At 49.7% G+C, this 15,827-nt stretch overlaps 2 protein-coding genes across 7 annotated transcripts; both read right to left on the bottom strand.

Moving 5' to 3' along the window:
• Window positions 1-6,941: 6,941 nt before the first annotated feature.
• Window positions 6,942-8,465, bottom strand: TSTD1 (thiosulfate sulfurtransferase like domain containing 1). Of its 2 annotated transcripts, XM_003937965.3 has the most exons (4): window positions 8,183-8,465; window positions 7,840-7,962; window positions 7,179-7,341; window positions 6,942-7,093 (listed from the first exon to the last, which is right to left on the bottom strand). In XM_003937965.3, exons 1-4 carry the CDS (start codon window positions 8,256-8,258, stop codon window positions 7,042-7,044), a joined length of 414 nt encoding a protein of 137 aa, XP_003938014.1. In that variant the 5' UTR covers window positions 8,259-8,465; the 3' UTR covers window positions 6,942-7,041. The 2 variants fall into 2 exon arrangements, with proteins under 2 accessions (XP_003938014.1, XP_010346866.1); XM_010348564.2 differs by lacking the exon at window positions 7,840-7,962.
• A 79-nt stretch (window positions 8,466-8,544) lies between these two features.
• Window positions 8,545-15,424, bottom strand: USF1 (upstream transcription factor 1). 5 transcript variants are annotated; one of them, XM_010348565.3, is made up of 11 exons: window positions 15,282-15,424; window positions 12,860-12,982; window positions 12,424-12,473; window positions 12,138-12,253; window positions 11,697-11,798; window positions 11,241-11,436; window positions 10,915-11,002; window positions 10,091-10,149; window positions 9,850-9,944; window positions 9,476-9,604; window positions 8,545-9,290 (listed from the first exon to the last, which is right to left on the bottom strand). In XM_010348565.3, exons 2-11 carry the CDS (start codon window positions 12,865-12,867, stop codon window positions 9,201-9,203), a joined length of 933 nt encoding a protein of 310 aa, XP_010346867.1. In that variant the 5' UTR covers window positions 12,868-12,982; window positions 15,282-15,424; the 3' UTR covers window positions 8,545-9,200. The 5 variants fall into 5 exon arrangements, with proteins under 5 accessions (XP_010346867.1, XP_003938016.1, XP_010346869.1 ...); XM_003937967.3 differs by having other exon boundaries at window positions 12,860-12,952; XM_010348567.3 differs by having other exon boundaries at window positions 12,169-12,253; window positions 12,860-12,952.
• Window positions 15,425-15,827: the final 403 nt, after the last annotated feature.

The raw sequence follows: 15,827 nt of genomic DNA, 5'->3' as shown, positions 1-15,827 counted from the left end.
AGGGACTTCCTAACTGGCTGGGTTCTCAGTTGGAGCTGGAGGAGGTAGGGAAGGCAGTCGTGCTGTGGGATTCACGGAGACGGGCTTGTTTGGGGTTTCGTGTTTGTTTGAATGTTAAGTTGCGTAGTGCAACTGCACCTGCAGTTCGGTACTGCAGAAACCTTGGTCCTGCCCCTTGGCAAGTGAAAAACCTTGGTCCTGCCCCTTGGCAAGTGAAAACCACACGTGAATATGGGAGGGTGGGGGAGAAGCCCGGGAGAGAAGTGGAATGTTGCCTTGACACCACCTCTAAACTGTTCCTCTGTCCACCCCACGGGCAGCGTTCACAGGCTTTGAGAGATGAACTGCGCTGGGAGGAAGAAAGGGAAAAAAACAAGGGAAAGGGAGCTCAGCTGGAAAATGGGAGCCTGGGCAATACAGTCCCAGCTACTCGGGAGGCTGAGGTGGGAGGATGGCTTGAGCCTGAAGGTTGCAGTGAGCCTACATCACTGACCTCCAGCCTGGGCGACAGAGCCAGGCCCTGTCTCAATAAAACAAATAACAACAACAAAAAACTCACAATACAAATTGGGAAAAGCAGAATTACATTATCTCAACAAGAAAGTTAAACAGATGTACACAAAACACACCCAGATGATACAAACTGAGCTGAATATGCTCTGTAAACATCTCTGGGTGTCTGTGGATATGTCCTTTACACATATTTGATCTGTGAACAGATCCCTACATTTCAGAACGATTTGTTTTCTCACCGTAACTAATAGTTGGGTGCTGACTAAACCACCTTTTTTTTTATAGAAAATGTTGATACTCTTTTTTCTTTTTACTTTTTTCTTTTTTTCTTTTTTTTTTTTTTTTTTTTTTGTTTTCTGAGATGGGGTTTCACCATGTTGGTCAGGCTGGTCTTGAACTCCCGACCTCAGGTGATCCGCCCGCCTTGGCCTCCAAAGTGCTTGGATTACAGGCGTGAGCCACTATGCCTGGCCATACTCAAACTTTCTGTTAATATTTATATTGTCATATCATTTTTAATTGAAATTCATGCTCAACACCTTTACTAGTTGTAGTTTCTATTTTAAGACGATTTAATTTTAACTGTACTAAGCATATGCAGACTGTAAAAAAAACTTCCAAGGCAACATTCCACCTGATTGCAAGTGAAAAGACCACATTTTTATCCAAAAGAATGGTATTGTTTGACATTTTGCCTTTTTCACCTTTGCTCTCATTCCTTTGTCCCCATCTCTTCCTCCAGAGTTCTGCTTCTGGTTCCATCCAATGTAAAGCAGTGTTTATTAAGCACCTGCTGGGTGCCATAAGGGAATACAAGTAAATACAAACCACAGTCCCTGACTTCAAATGACTTACAATCTACTTCCAAGAATAACACAGAAGACAGTATGGAAGCCAAGGAGAAACATCCTACCACTAACTTGAAACAAGTGTTTTGGTGCCTGCCAAACACAAAACTCTGTTCTTTACCCTCAAAGAAATGTAGTCTTGGTTGGGAACAGTGGCGGGTGCCTGTAATCCCAGCACTTTGAGAGGCCAAGGCAGGTGGATCACCTGAGGTCAAGAGTTCAAGACCAGCCTGACTAACATGGTGAAACCCCACCTCTACTAAAAACACAAAAATTAGCTGGGCATGGCAGTGTGCACCTGTAATCCCAGCCACTCAGGAGGCTGAGGCAGGAGAATCACTTGAATCCGGGAGGCAGGGGTTGCAGTGAGCCGAGATCATGCCACTGTATTCCAGCCTGAGTGACAAAGCAAGACCCCCATCTCAAAAAAGGGGTAGGGGGAGAACAGTTGTGGTATGAAGTAAGAGAGGAAAGAGATGGTATCCTGAGCTCAAGTTGAGAGTTAAAAGAAAGAGAAAACCAGCCACCATAACAAGAGAAGTATGTGGTACAGCTCGTAGATCTGTTGGTGAGAAGGTAATGGCAATTTCTCTGATTTCTTCAGAGGTAAACTCATTAGCTGAGAGTGCATAGGAAAAAGGAACTTTAGGAAATCTAGAGAGGAGGCTGGGCGTGGTGGCTCACACCTGTAATCCCAGTACTTTGGGAGGCAGAGGTGGGCAAATCACCTGAGGTCAGGAGTTTGAGACCAGCTTGACTAACATGGTGAAACCCCGTTTCTACTAAAAATAAAAAAAATTAACCAGGGGTGGTGGCACGCACCTGTAATCCAGCTACTTGGGAGGCTGAGGCAGGAGAATCACTTGAACCTGGGAAGCAGAGGTTGCAGTGAGCCGAGATCTTGCCATTGCACTCCAGCTTGGGCAATGAGAGCAAAATTCCATCTCAAAACAAAGGAAATCTAGAGAGTAGGGAGAAGTGGAGACTGAAAAGGTACACACTAGTGGCTGGGCACAGTGGCTCACACCTGTAATCCCAGCACTTTGGGAGGCCAGGCCAGGTGGATCACTTGAGTTCAAGTCCAGTCTGACCATGGTGAAACCCCATCTCTACTAAAAATGTAAAAATTAGCTGGGCATGGTAGCTTTCACCTGTAATTCCAGCTACTCAGAAGGCCAAGGCACAAGAATTGCTTGAACCCAGGAGACAGAGGTTACAGTGAGCAGAGATCACACCACTACACTCCAACCTGGGTTATAGAGTGACACTCTGTCTCAAAAAATTAAAAAAAAAAAAAAAAAGATACACATTAGAGAAGTGTGTTAGAACTGGTGAGCAGTGTTAAGTGCCTACTAGGCATTTTGGACCTAAATTTAAGAAGATACCAGACACACTGGTGTGAATTTTATTCCAGCTGTTTGACCACAGGGATAGAGTAAGTAGTTTGTTGTGTTTAACCACAGTTAGAATTTGCCTAAGCAAGGAAGTTAGAGCAGCAAGGAAGCTAAAGGGAGCAACTTTTTATTAATTGTGTGCCCTTCCATAGCTTCTTTTTTGATAACATAATCAATTATATATCCATGTTGCCTTTTTTCTTTTCTTTTCTTTCTTTTTTTTTTTTTTTTTTTTTTTTTTGAGACAGTTTCACTCTTGTTGCCCACGTTGGAATGCAATGGCCTGATCTCCGCTCAGTGCAACCTTCATGTCCTAGGATCAAGCAATTCTCCCACCTCAGCCTCCGGAGTAGCTGGGATTACAGGCATGAGCCACCAAGCCCGGCTAATTTTGTATTTTTAGTAGAGTCGGGGTTTCTCCATGTTGGTAAGGCTGGCCTCGAACTCCCAACCTCAGGTGATCCACCTGCCTTGGCCTCCCAAAGTGTTGGGATTACAGGCGTGAGCCATGGCACTCAGGCATTTTTTGTATTTTTTGTAGAGATAGGGTTTGGTCACATTGCCCAGGCTGGTCTCAAACTCCTGGGCTCAAGCGATTCACCCCTTCAGCCTCCCAAAGTACTGGTATGACAGGCATGAGCTACTGCTCCTGGCTTCTAAGGAACAGTTATTATTTTTACTCATATTGACAAATTGCCCTCCGTAAGTATTGTACCAATTTATATTTACATAATCTATTAGCATGCCTGTTTTCCTAGTCTTGCCAAAAGACTGTTTTATCACACATTTGCGTTTTTGTCAATCTGATAAACATAAATTGATACCTCAGTTTAAATTTGCCTATCTCTTATTACAAGTGACCTGAGCATCTCCCTGGGTTTAAAAGCCAGTTGTGACCTCACGCCTGTAATTCCAACACAGTGGGGGGCTGAGGCAGGTGGATCACCTGAGGTCAGTAGTTCGAGACTAGCCTGGCCAACATATAGTAAAACCCTGTCTCTACTTAAAAATACAAAAATCAGCTGGGCATGGTGGCACATGCCTGCAGTCCCAGCTACTTAGGAAGCTGAGGCAGGAGAATCAAGAACCCAGGAGGCAGAGGTTGCAATGAGCAGAGATCATGCCACTGTACTCCAGCCTGGGTGAAAGAGCAAGACTCTGTCTCTTATTAAAAAAAAAAAAAAAAAAAAAAGAGCCAGTTGTATTCTGTGAATCGTCCCTTCATATGCTTTGCTCACTTTTTAATTGGGATAGTTGGGTTTTTTTCTGATTCATTTGTACATGCTCTTTACATATGCAAGGAATTAGCTCTTTGCATATGCTCTGAACTGAAGATTTCCCCAGTTTGCTGTTTGTCTTTTGGCTTGACTTTGGTGGACGTGTGTATATCCCATGCAGAAGGCTTTGGCTTGTTTGTTTTGTTCTTTCTCAGCCTTTTCTCTTAATGACTTCTAAATTTTGAGTCATAGAAATATTTTCACCACTATAAGGTAATGAAAGAGTTTGTACTAGTTTGTTCTCATGCTGCTAATAAAGACATACCTGAGACTGGGTAATTTATAAAGGAGAGGTTTAATTGATTCAGTTCCACATGGCTGAGGATGTCTCACAATCATGGTAGAAGGCAAATTCGGAGCAAAGTCACATCTTACATGGCAGCAGGCAAGAGAACTTATGTAGGGAAACCTCCTTTTATAAAACCATCAGATCTTGTAAGACATAGTCACTATCTCGAGAATAGCACGGGAAAGACCTGTTTTCATGATTCAATTATCTCCCACTGGGTCCTTCCCACAACACATGGTAATTATGGGAGCTACAGTTCAAGATGAGATTTTGGTGGGGACACAGCCAAACCATACCAGAGGTCTTCTTAATGGTTTACATTTTTATTTACTTTTTTTTTTTTTGAGACAGAGTTTGTCTTGGCTTACTGCAACCTCTGCTTCCCAGGTTCAAGTGATTCTCCTGCCTCAGCCTCCTGAGTAGCTGGGATTACAGGCATGCACCACCACACCCAGCTAATTTTGTATTTTTAGTAGAGATGGGGTTTCTCCATGTTGGTCAGGCTGGTCTCAAACTCCCAACCTTCGGTGATTCACCCACCTAGGCCTCCCAAAGTACTGGGATTACAGGTGTGAGCCACCACACCCAGCCTAAATTTTGTTTTTTTCAGACTGAGTCTTTTTCTGTCACCCAGGCTGGAGTCCAGGGGCACCATCTCGGCTCACTGCAAACTCTGCCTTTTGGGTTTAGGTAATTCTCCTGCCTCAGCTTCCCAAGTAGCTGGGACTACAGGTGCACACAACCACGCCCAGCTAATTTTTTTTTATTTTTAGTAGAGACGGTGTTTCATCATGAGGCCAGGCTGGTCTCAAACTCCTGATTTCAGGTGATCTGCCACCTCAGCCTCCCAAAGTGATTGGATTATAGGCATGAGCCACTGTGCCTGGCCAATCAATTAAATTTGTTTTGTTTTGTTTTGAGACAGAGTTTCACTATTGTTGCCTAGGCTAGAGTGCAATGGCACAGTCTTGGCTCACTGCAACCTCTGCCTCCAGGGTTCAAGCGATTTTCCTGCCTTAGCCTCCCAAGTATCTGGGATTACAGGAGTGTGCCACCACATCCGGCAGATTTTTTTTTTTTTTTTTTTTTTTTTTTTAGACTAAATCTTGCTTTGTTGCCCCAGGCTGTAGTGCAGTGGCGCAATCTCAGCTGACTGCAACCTCTGCCTCCCGCTCAAGCGATTTTCCTGCCTCAGCCTCCTGAATAGCTGGGACTACAGGCGCACACTGTAACGCCCAGCTAATTTTTGTATTTTTAGTAGAGACGAGGTTTCACCATATTGGCCAGGCTGGTCTTGAACTCCTGACCTTGTGATCTGCCCGCCTCAGCCCCTCAAAGTGCTGGGATTACAGGTGTGAACCACCACGGCCATCCAGATTTTTGTATTTTTAGTATAGATGGTGTTTTGACATCTTGGCCAGGCTAGTCTGGAACTCCTGACCTCAGGTGATCCACCTGCCTTGGCCTCCCAAAGTGCTGGAATTACAGGTGTAAGCCACTATGCCCAGCCTTAATTTGTTAAATCCAGTATAAGAGATTAGTGTTGGCCAGACATGGTGGTGGCTCATGCCTGTAATCCCAGCACTTTGGGAGGTGGAGGCGGGCAGATCACCTGAGGTCAGGAGTTCCAGAGCAGCCTGGCTAGCATGGTGAAACCCTATCTCTACTAAAAATACAAAAATCTACCAGGTGTGGTCCTGTAATCCCAGCTACTCAGGAGGTTGAGGTGGGAAAATTGCTTGAACCCTGGAGATGGAGTTTGCAGTGAGCCGAGATCCAGCCGCTGCACTCCAGACAGGGTAACAGAGCCAGACTGTCTCAAAAAAAAATAAATAAAGAGAGAAGGAGAGAGATCAATGTTGCTAAAAACAAAAACCTGGTTTTGGTGGCACAGGAAGGGCTCCTCACACCTGTAATCTGTGCATGATGCATCAGTAGGGATGGAGGGTGCCATGCATTCCCTCCCCCAAAGGCTGGGATTGCCCTTTCACCTCCTCAATCCATGGACAAACCAGTCATAGACATAAGCAGAAGTCACAGCAGCACAGCCACTTGGGAGCAGTTTGCTGACCTCTGGTCTAGAGCAGTGGTGCCTGCTTCTGGCTGCATATGAGAATCACTTCAGGCAGGCGTCCCCAAACTTTTTACACAGGGGGCCAGTTCACTGTCCCTCAGACCGTCGGAGGGCCGCCACATACTGTGCTCCTCTCACTGACCACCAGTGAAAGAGGTGCCCCTTCCTGAAGTGCAGCTGGGGGCCAGATAAATGGCCTCAGGGGGCCACATGGGGCCCGCGGGCCGTAGTTTGGGGACGCCTGCTCCAGAGGCCCATGAAGCCACTAATGCTCAGGCTCCACCCCCTATATTCTGAATTAAAAATGAAACGAAACAAAAAGAAGACCTACTGGGTGACTTTGATGTGCATCGTGGGCTGAAAACAGCTGTTCTAGAAGGAGAAGTGTACATTGTAGCCTCAGGCAACCGCCACAATGTTGCACGTGGGGAGTGGTAGGGGGAGCGGATGAATGCTAGCAGAAATGATGATCCAGGGTTCAGCTGAGGTCTAGATAAAGATTAGAACTATTTCAGTCCACCTGGACAAATTAATTGCTTCCAATACTTTGATTAAATGCTCTTTATTTGATACTTCTGTGTGCACAACACTGTAAGAAGTTGCCCAAAGGTGGCCACTAAGGGGCCAGGAGGTGGCCGCCTCCTGCCTAAGCCTCTTTCTCCAACCATTCTCTATAGGCCCCGGCGTAGTGGCGGGCCCTGTGGAGAGAGAGAAGGGTGAGAGACGGACAGACCCGACAGGCTGTCCCCATCACTTCCCAGCTAGCAGCCGCACCTCCCCTACCCAGTGTATCCAAGGTCGCGGGCCAACTGTGTAGCCTGGAGGCCCCGCTTGCCCATCTGACAGAAGAAAACGAGATGCTCATCTTCCAGCTTTGGCTTCTCTGCGGAGTACAAAGCCTGGAAGGCCGCTGGCTCCATCTGCAGAGCACTCTCCAACTCGGACACTGGAGAAGTGGAGAGGGTACGAAGGGAAAGCTGGCAGTTTGGCACTCAGGTTCGGAAGCTGGGCCTGGAAAGGCTGGGTACTGGGGGCCCCCAAACAGCATATGATAGCCATCCCTACCCCTACCCCAATTTCAAGGACCAGAAATCAACAACTTTTGAAAGCGAGCCTCTCACTCCTCTAGCCGTGAGGAGGCGGGGCGGGATGCTCCCTCAGGCGTCCCGGATCCGGAAGCAATCTTTTCCTATCTCTGGGAGGTCAAGAGAGGCTGGTCTGCCCCTCTCCTCTCCGCCTGCTGTACCCTCAAACTGGATGGGCCAGTTCCACTGCCGGGATCCGCCATCAGTCCTTCCTACGGAAGCTGAGGGCTGGCTCCCGGGAATACAGGACCCCCATAACCAGTGCCTTCCCCATTCCATCCTAAGTGAGGTCCCATTGGCAAAGACTCCCCTGGACGGTCTCCACTCCACCACCTGGGCGTCCCCTCTCCACCCCATACCCGGGATGTTGAGCGCCCCAGGAATGGTCCCAGCTGCCGCCTCCTCCCGAGAGCGCACGTCGAAGAGCCGGGCCCGGCCCGAGGCTAGGAGTGAACGGAGTTCAGGGAGCGAGACCGTGGGCGCTGAGGAAGGGGCACGACAGACTTCAGGAGAGGGGGGGCCTAGGAGTCACGGCCGCCACCGCGCGCCCTCACCTGGCAGCGCCCCTCCGCAGTAGGGCGTGCACGAGGACCCCTTGGCTACGCCCCTTCGCTCCCCACTCCCCCTTGCCGCCACGCCTCAATCCAGGGGGCCGTGAGGACCGCCCTCGGCCCCAAGCCCCCAAGCATCCCCCGCGGGTACCTCCAGCCCTGGTGTGTGCAGCGAACGCTAGTCTCCCGAGCGCGGGCTCGGCCCGCCCTCTCAGCACCCGCAGCATCTCGCAGTCACTGAGACCGGATCCGGAAGCAAGGGCACCGCCTCCCGCACCGCCCTCGCAGCACCTGTTCGCTGCGCCTCTAGCACCATCCCACCGCAGAAGTCCTTAATATTCTCTAGCGTAAGCCATAAACGACACACCGGTCTGGGCTAGGAACCAGGACGCAGGGTAATGAGTACAGGAGCAGCACCCCACCCTGAACCTGCCCCAGCCCTTACTGGTCAAAGAGCAATGTGCCCCTCCCTTTCAGCCTGTAGCCCACAAAAGGAAGAAAAATAGACAACTGTGGCTTTGAACAGTTTTATCTTAAAAAAAAAAAAAAAAAGAAAGAAAGAAAGAAAAAACACCCCCACAAGGGGGAAGGCCCCAAGTGGGCCCCTGCCTGTAGTTCTCCCTGGCTCCAGAGACGTCTGCACAGGCCTCAGCTTCTCGCTGGCCAATCTCCTCTTCATGGGCACCAGCCACTGCTAAACATCCTTTTCCCCACTTCTTGTGTAAGCTTGCTCCCCTGAGCAGCAGGGTGCACATCTAAACCTCAGCTCCAGGGAAAGGAAGAACCAATGGAAGTGCCAGAGTCCTGGGGCAAGCCAGAGCATCACCCGTCAGCAGACCTCTGCTGGGCACTCTAAGCAAGCACAGGACAAGCCCCCCAGTTTAGTGTGTCCAGTATCCAGCATGGAGACAGCACATGCATTGTGCGAGAGGAGCACAAGGGCCCAGGGGCTGCGTGGTGGGGGTGGGCAAGGCTGTCAGTGCACGTTCACATTGTGTGTTTCACACCACTGCAGGCTGCTGTATCACAGGGCCTCAGTTCAAAGACACACCTTCTGAAACCCCCCCGTCCCCTGCCAGAAGTGGGCAGTGAAGGAAAGGACACGGGATTAGGCTGTTGCTCCTGGGCGATCTGCAGTTCTTGGGCCCAAAGCCCCTGGATCCCCGTAGTTAGTTGCTGTCATTCTTGATGACAACCTCTAATCCGTGGTGCCGCAACTGAGCTCGCAGCAGCAGATTCTTGTTTTTAAGATCTTCCACCTGACATGGGAAGGAGAAAGGAAATGGAATGGGTAGTAAAGCTGGCACTACCAAGCCCCTGAATGTATTCAGACATCCACTGGTGAGAGATGAAGCCCTCTCCATGGAGAACAAAGTAGAGGGTGTCAAACTGGGTCAGTGGCTAGTGAAGCTGCGAAGGGCTGCCCTAGGGGTAGGCGTCTGACCTGCTGTCGAAGCACGTCATTGTCCAGCTGCAGTTGGTCAAGCCCCTGCAGTTCTTCAGACAAGCGGTGGTTACTCTGCCGAAGCTCCTGGATATAATCACAAGCTTTGGATAGAATCCCACCTTTACTCTGCAAGATAAGGCCGACAAAATGAGGACTAGGATTTCAGATACCCAGCTTGCTTTCCAAAAGTAGGTTCACACTTTGGACCTCATTTTCCCCTAAGAACGGTGGTATAGTATCTCCCAGGGATACAGGAACTTCAGGGAGAGGTAACACGACTGTCATGTGTGCCCCACTCTCTACCATTTCTGGAAACAATACCAGGAGACAGAATTCAGGCATCCTGCCCACTACCAGGGTCCTTCCATGACCTGGCCAGACTTGGTGCTCTCCATAGAGCAGTCTGGGATGATCTTGGAGAGCTGCACGATCCAGTTGTTGATCTTGTCTCGGCGGCGGCGCTCCACTGTGGGGCAAAGTGGAGGACAAGGTGACTCAGTAAAAACTCACCACAAGTCCTGGGGTAAAATTACCTAACCCCTCCTCCCCTCAGACTTTACTGCTGTCCTAGGCCCACCAGACAGCTCCTAGCTCCATACAGATCTTACCTACCTTCATTGTGCTGAGCTCTGCGTTTCTCATCACGAGTTGTCCGAGGAGCTTCTGACTTCCTGACAATAGAGCCCAGGGTGATCAGGATAAGAGAAGGATAAAATACATGATTGGAGTTTAGTGTTTAAGAATTATACACGATTGGGCCGGGCGCGGTGGCTCACGCCTGTAATCCCAGCACTTTGGGAGGCCGAGGTGGGGGATCACGAGGTCAAGAGATCGAGACCATCCTGGTCAACATGGTGAAACCCCGTCTCTACTAAAAATACAAAAATTAGCTGGGCATGGTGGTGCACGCCTGTAGTCCCAGCTACTCAGGAGGTTGAGGCAGGAGAATTGCTTGAACCCAGGAGGTGGAGGTTGCGGTGAGCCGAGATCGCGCCATTGCACTCCAGCCTGGGTAACAAGAGCGAAACTCCGTCTCAAAAAAAAAAAAAAAAAAAAGAATTATACACGATTTAGCAGGTATTAAGGCCACTTATGGCTAGCTGGGTAAGGTGTCTCACACCTGTAATCCCAGCACTTTGGGAGGCTGAGGCAGGTGGATCAATTGAGGTTAGAAGTTCAAGACCAGCCTTGCCAACATGGTGAAACCCTGTCTCTACTAAAAATACAAAAATTAGCCAGGTATGGTGGTATACATCTGTAGTTCCAGTGACTTGGGAGGCTGAGGCATGAGAATCGCTTGAACCCTGGAGGCAGAGGTTGCAGTGAGCTGAGATTACAACACCGCACTCTAGCTTGGGTAGCAGAGCAAGACTCTGTCTCAAAAACAAACCAACAAAACCACTTATGGAATCTGAGAAGAAACAAGGGTCACTCACGGGGAATAAGGGTGAGTCCTAGGGGCAATTGAGCGCTGGCTTCCTCCCTGCAGTACTTCTTGTGGTGACATCATTACAAAGAACTGACCTGTGAAGACGCAGGATGGTTCTGTCAGGACATGAGTAGGAACCTCACCAAGCCCTGAAGTGAAGACCCTGGGCCCCTCCTCCAAAAAGAACATGCTAGAAGAAGAGCATCCCCAGACTCACTGCCTGCCCAGGTCTTAATGATCACTAAGAGTCATGAGTGAAGGCTCACTGCCTACCAGTCATGTCCCACAGCCTATCCTGCCCCTTCCAGCCAGCATCCTCCCAAAATAACTCACCAGTGCCAGGAGGGGTCGCCTGCCCCAGCAGTGCCTCTGAGCCCTGGGTAGTAACAACAGCAGCTGTACTCCCCGATGTGGTACCCCCTGCCCCATCTCCCACTGCCGTGCTGGGGAAGTAAGTATAGTGCGTCTCTGCAGCTGTCCCCTCTGCGTCGACTGCATCGTCACTGGTGAAAGCACCCTGGATCACCGCCTGCCAAGAGAAGCAAGAGAACAGATTCTGGCAACAGTCAAAAACTCCTCCCGCTATACCACTCTGCAGCTTCTATCCCTTGGGGCAGGGGGTAGGGTGGAGAGACAGAGAGAGAAACATCCAGAAAGGGAAAGCCTAGTGTTTTGGGACAAGGTAGCCCTAGATGCCTCACTGTTCCTAGCTTCACCCCCATCCTATTGCTTCCCTTCTTCATCTTATTTCTCAGAACTCTAGTTACCTCCCCAGCCCATACCCTGTACCTGGGTCATGGATTGAGTGGCAGGGTAGCCACTGATGGCACCAGTGCCCTCAGTCTGGCCATCCAGCTGCCCTTCAGACACCTGGATCACCCTGTACATCACCTAGAAGTGTAGAGGAAGGCAGAGGGCGGGGAAGAGAGAAGAACAGATTAAGTGCTGGGAATCCTAGGGCCCCTCATAAAGCTTCCCTTGGATAGGGCCCCAAAACAAGAATCCTTCAGAGACACAGATTCAGCCATCCTTCCTTCTTTCTCCACACACAGGTTTCAGCATACATCTAACCTCACACCAGTCTCTACTCCAGTATCCGCACCTCCCTCCCCTGCAACAGTCTACGCTTTCAGCTCATCCTCCAAGCCAGGTCACCCCAAGACATGTTCAATTACCTCCCTCAATCCCAACCCCAAATAACACCTGCAGCCACCTGGCCCCCTCCCTTACCTGGCCCCCATTCTCAGTTCGGAAGACGTACTTGACGTTGGGGTCAGGGAAGGTGGCAGCTGACTGGATGCTGGCAATAGCCACACTAGTTGGGTCCTCCCCAGTAGCCACTGCACCTGAATTAAAAGAACAAAGGAAAAGTCTGCCTTTCCCCCCACACCCCCTCCCCACACCATCCCCATTCCACTTTCATGTCATTGAAGGAGGATGCACAGGAGATGGTCTGGTCAGGGAGGAAGGGAGCCCATGGTGGGTTCTTAGCCTTGGTTCTGTTTCTAGCACTCACCTTCCTGAATCTGCACTGTCCCCTCTTCCGTTTCAGCTGTTTTCTGCTGCCTGTTTACGGTGAAAGGACAAAAGGAAGAATATGGGAAGAAGTGAATGAGAAACTCACTGGCCCAGTAACATATGGCTGCAAACTCACTGGCATTCCCAACAGATGCTGGGGTGGGTTAGAATAACAACTAGTGTTATACTGTTTACTATGAACATAAGCACTAAGCAAAGTACATAACATGTATTCTTATTTAATACTAAAAACAGTACCACAAGATAGATAGCACTACTTCCATTTTATAGATGGAGAAACCAAATCATACAGTAAGTGATACAGTAGAACCTGAATCCAGGTCTACCTGACTCCTGAGGCAGTGCTCTTGGCCATTCTGCATTCTCCCAGGCCACCCATCTTTCATCCCAGATCCTACCTCTTCTTCACTCACCCCTTCATCTCTCTGTGAGGGGGCACATCCGAGGAACTGGTCCTTTTTTGGAGCTGCTGGTATCTCCTGATTCACAGGCCTCGGTGCTAAGTCCTGGTAGAAATCACCGAGTTTGCAGTGAGTCTAGGACACAGAACAGTATCTCTGGTTCTAGAACTTAGGTTCCATGAACACACAGCCAGGAAAATAACCCAGTCATCTGCAGGGTACAATCAGCCTCCACCATATTGATATTGAGGACTGGCCTACAGTAACTGAAAAAGCAACTCTACAAATAGTATTCCTCATCCCTCCATTATCACTCCAACTCTTGGTGGAGAGGGATAATTATACTTGAAGACAGAAGCAACACATTTTTTTAATTATATTTTTGAGACAGAGTCTTGCTCTGTCACCCAGGCTGGAGTCCAGTGGCACTATCTCAGCTCACTGCAACCTCTGCCTCCCAGGTTTAAGTGACTTTCCTGCCTCAGCCTCCCAAGTAGCTGGGACTACAGGTACGTGCCACAACACCCAGCTAATTTTTGTATTTTTAGCAAGGACAGGGTTTTATCATGTTGGCCGGGCTGGTCTCAAACTCCTGACCTCATGATCCACCTGCCCCTCCCAAAGTGCTGAGATTACAGGCGTGAGCCACCACACCTGGCCGAAACAACACATTTCTTTTTTATTTTTTTATTAATTTTTTTTTTTAAAGACAGGGTTTCACATGTTGGTCAGGACGGTCTTGTATTCCTGACCTCAGGTGATCCGCCCACCTTGGCCTCCCAAAGTGCTGGGATTACAGGCACGAGCCACCTCACCTGGCCAACAACACATTTCTAAATGGATCATTATTAAAGCTATTATGACCTGCCATGATGGCAGCTTCATGGGAATCAGGAAGGACCATGTATTGGCACACCATCAAAAAATACCGTGTCACGAACACTGACACTTCTTCCAGTTTCTCAGCCGCATATTGTCCAATGAGACATCTGTTTTCTCAAATCTAGGAAGAAGAAATCTGAAGCCCATTACCACTGGAAGAATGTCCCTAACTACAAAGACCAGACTTGGCCTTTGGGCCCCATTCTACTGACAGGGCTCTTGTTTTGGGGCATCCAGATTTATATAATGTGTTAGAAACCCTAAAGCCCAAGTGGATCATTTTCAAGCGCTCTCTATTTTATTCATCAGGCCTTCCAGTAGAACAACACAGTTGCTAAAATGTTGCCATGACAACTCCAAATCAACTGAGCCTCAGCAAGAAGGGAAAAAAACCCAGAGTTCTGAAGAAGAGACAAAGAGGGAGGAATCCACCTACAAGGTCTGCCTTAGGACCCTGAGACCCAGCCAGAGGGCAGGAAAAACAAAGGGCTGGGCAGACATGCCTCCAGAAAGAAACAGCTACACAGTACAAAGCAGTAAGATAATCCCAACACAAAAGGGCAAGATTTTTAGAAATTATCTACACATAACGTTCTCCAAACCTTTCCTATCCAACGAAAATTTTCAGTAGATAAGCCTTGGCAAGACTGCGTCCGAGGAAAATGTTAAAAAAGGAACTGAAAGTGAAACCGTCCAAAGGAAGTAACGCTGCAAGGAGATCCCGGTCTGTAAGGGGAAGTAGCACTAGTGTTTTGGGACCACCTACATTTCCATCTTCAAACCAGAGGAGGAAATGCCCTACGAAGCTTGCCGAGCTGACTGCAGGAGAAGGCAATGAAAGAGAGGGCCCGGCAAAGGAGGCATCTCTATTGGCCACAGCTGTCAGCCGGGGCAGTCTCTGAGGACACCCAGCAACCGGGTCAGGCTACTTATTCAAATCTTAGTTGGACATCCGGAAGCATTTCCTAAGCATTAGGGATCTGTGACAAGGAAACCGGGATGGGACACTGTAGCGTGCACGCTCAGGCCAGAAGGGCCCAGTAAAAGCCCTTGCGAAGTCTGGACACAAAGGGGAAAAAAAATCAACTCCCGAAAGAAGTCAGGCACCTAGACCTTGCCTGAGAATGAGGCGTCTCCCTGCAGGCTCACCAACCAGTAGGCGCTGACGGAGCTGAGCGCCCGCCAGGCGCGAGCCCGGGAGCCTGCGCCGTGACCCTGCAGCCCTGCAGCGCCAGCCCAGCGCCCCAGCTGCTCCGCGGAGGAGGCAGGAAAGGGCGTCGGGGACTGGGAAGTTCAGGGGCCGGGTGCCGACGGCTGCGACTCGCAGCTGGACAGCGCAGGAGGGCTGGGACATGCGCTCTCGGGGCAGGGAGAGAGTTCGTTCGGCCCACAAAGCCGGGTAGGAGATAAAGAACCAGCACGGTCCCCTCCCCCAAAACAAAGGCTTCCTCCCTGGCAGCGTTCTCTAACCTGAAAAACAGAAACAAAGCCAAAGCTGCCCTGCCTTGCCAGTCCACCCAGTCTCTAGACTTCTGCCTGGTCTTACACTCACCGGTCAAGGCCGTCTCAGCCGCCGATTTCCTCTTAACTGTGTTCTCCCTGTCCCGATCTGGGTATCGCCATAGACAGCTGCTCATGCGCACTTCCAGCCCGCGGCCATGTTGGTGAGGGGCGGAAGTGTCGCCCTCGGCCCGCCCATAAACTCAAACTCCGAGCCGCCGCACTTCCGCTCGCTCCATCTTGATGAGAGCTAAAGGTAGTCGATGTTTGTGGGTTTTCTCTGAAGCCGAAAAGAAGCCGTGTCCTGGAGGATGTAGCTGAAGTCGAGGCCACTTTTGACAAGAACGAGAAAGAGACGACTAACTTGTACTAACATCTTAGTGCTGGTCAGGGCAAAAAAAATGAGAGTCCTGCTGAGATCAAGGGAGGGACGTCCGACGGAGGCGCCATCTTTAACAAGGGCCATTTGGGAGGCCATCTTGGCTCAGGGCGTCTTTTTGAAAGGTTACCTGCTAGAGATTACGACCTATCGGGGTACGCATAGATCTGGGTATAGAGGCCGGGCGCGGTGGCTCAAGCCTGTAATCCCAGCACTTTG

Source organism: Saimiri boliviensis, chromosome 19 (genome assembly GCF_048565385.1).
Source record: "Saimiri boliviensis isolate mSaiBol1 chromosome 19, mSaiBol1.pri, whole genome shotgun sequence".
Taxonomy (NCBI): domain Eukaryota; kingdom Metazoa; phylum Chordata; class Mammalia; order Primates; family Cebidae; genus Saimiri; species Saimiri boliviensis.
This window is presented reverse-complemented; position numbering and strand designations above follow the sequence as displayed.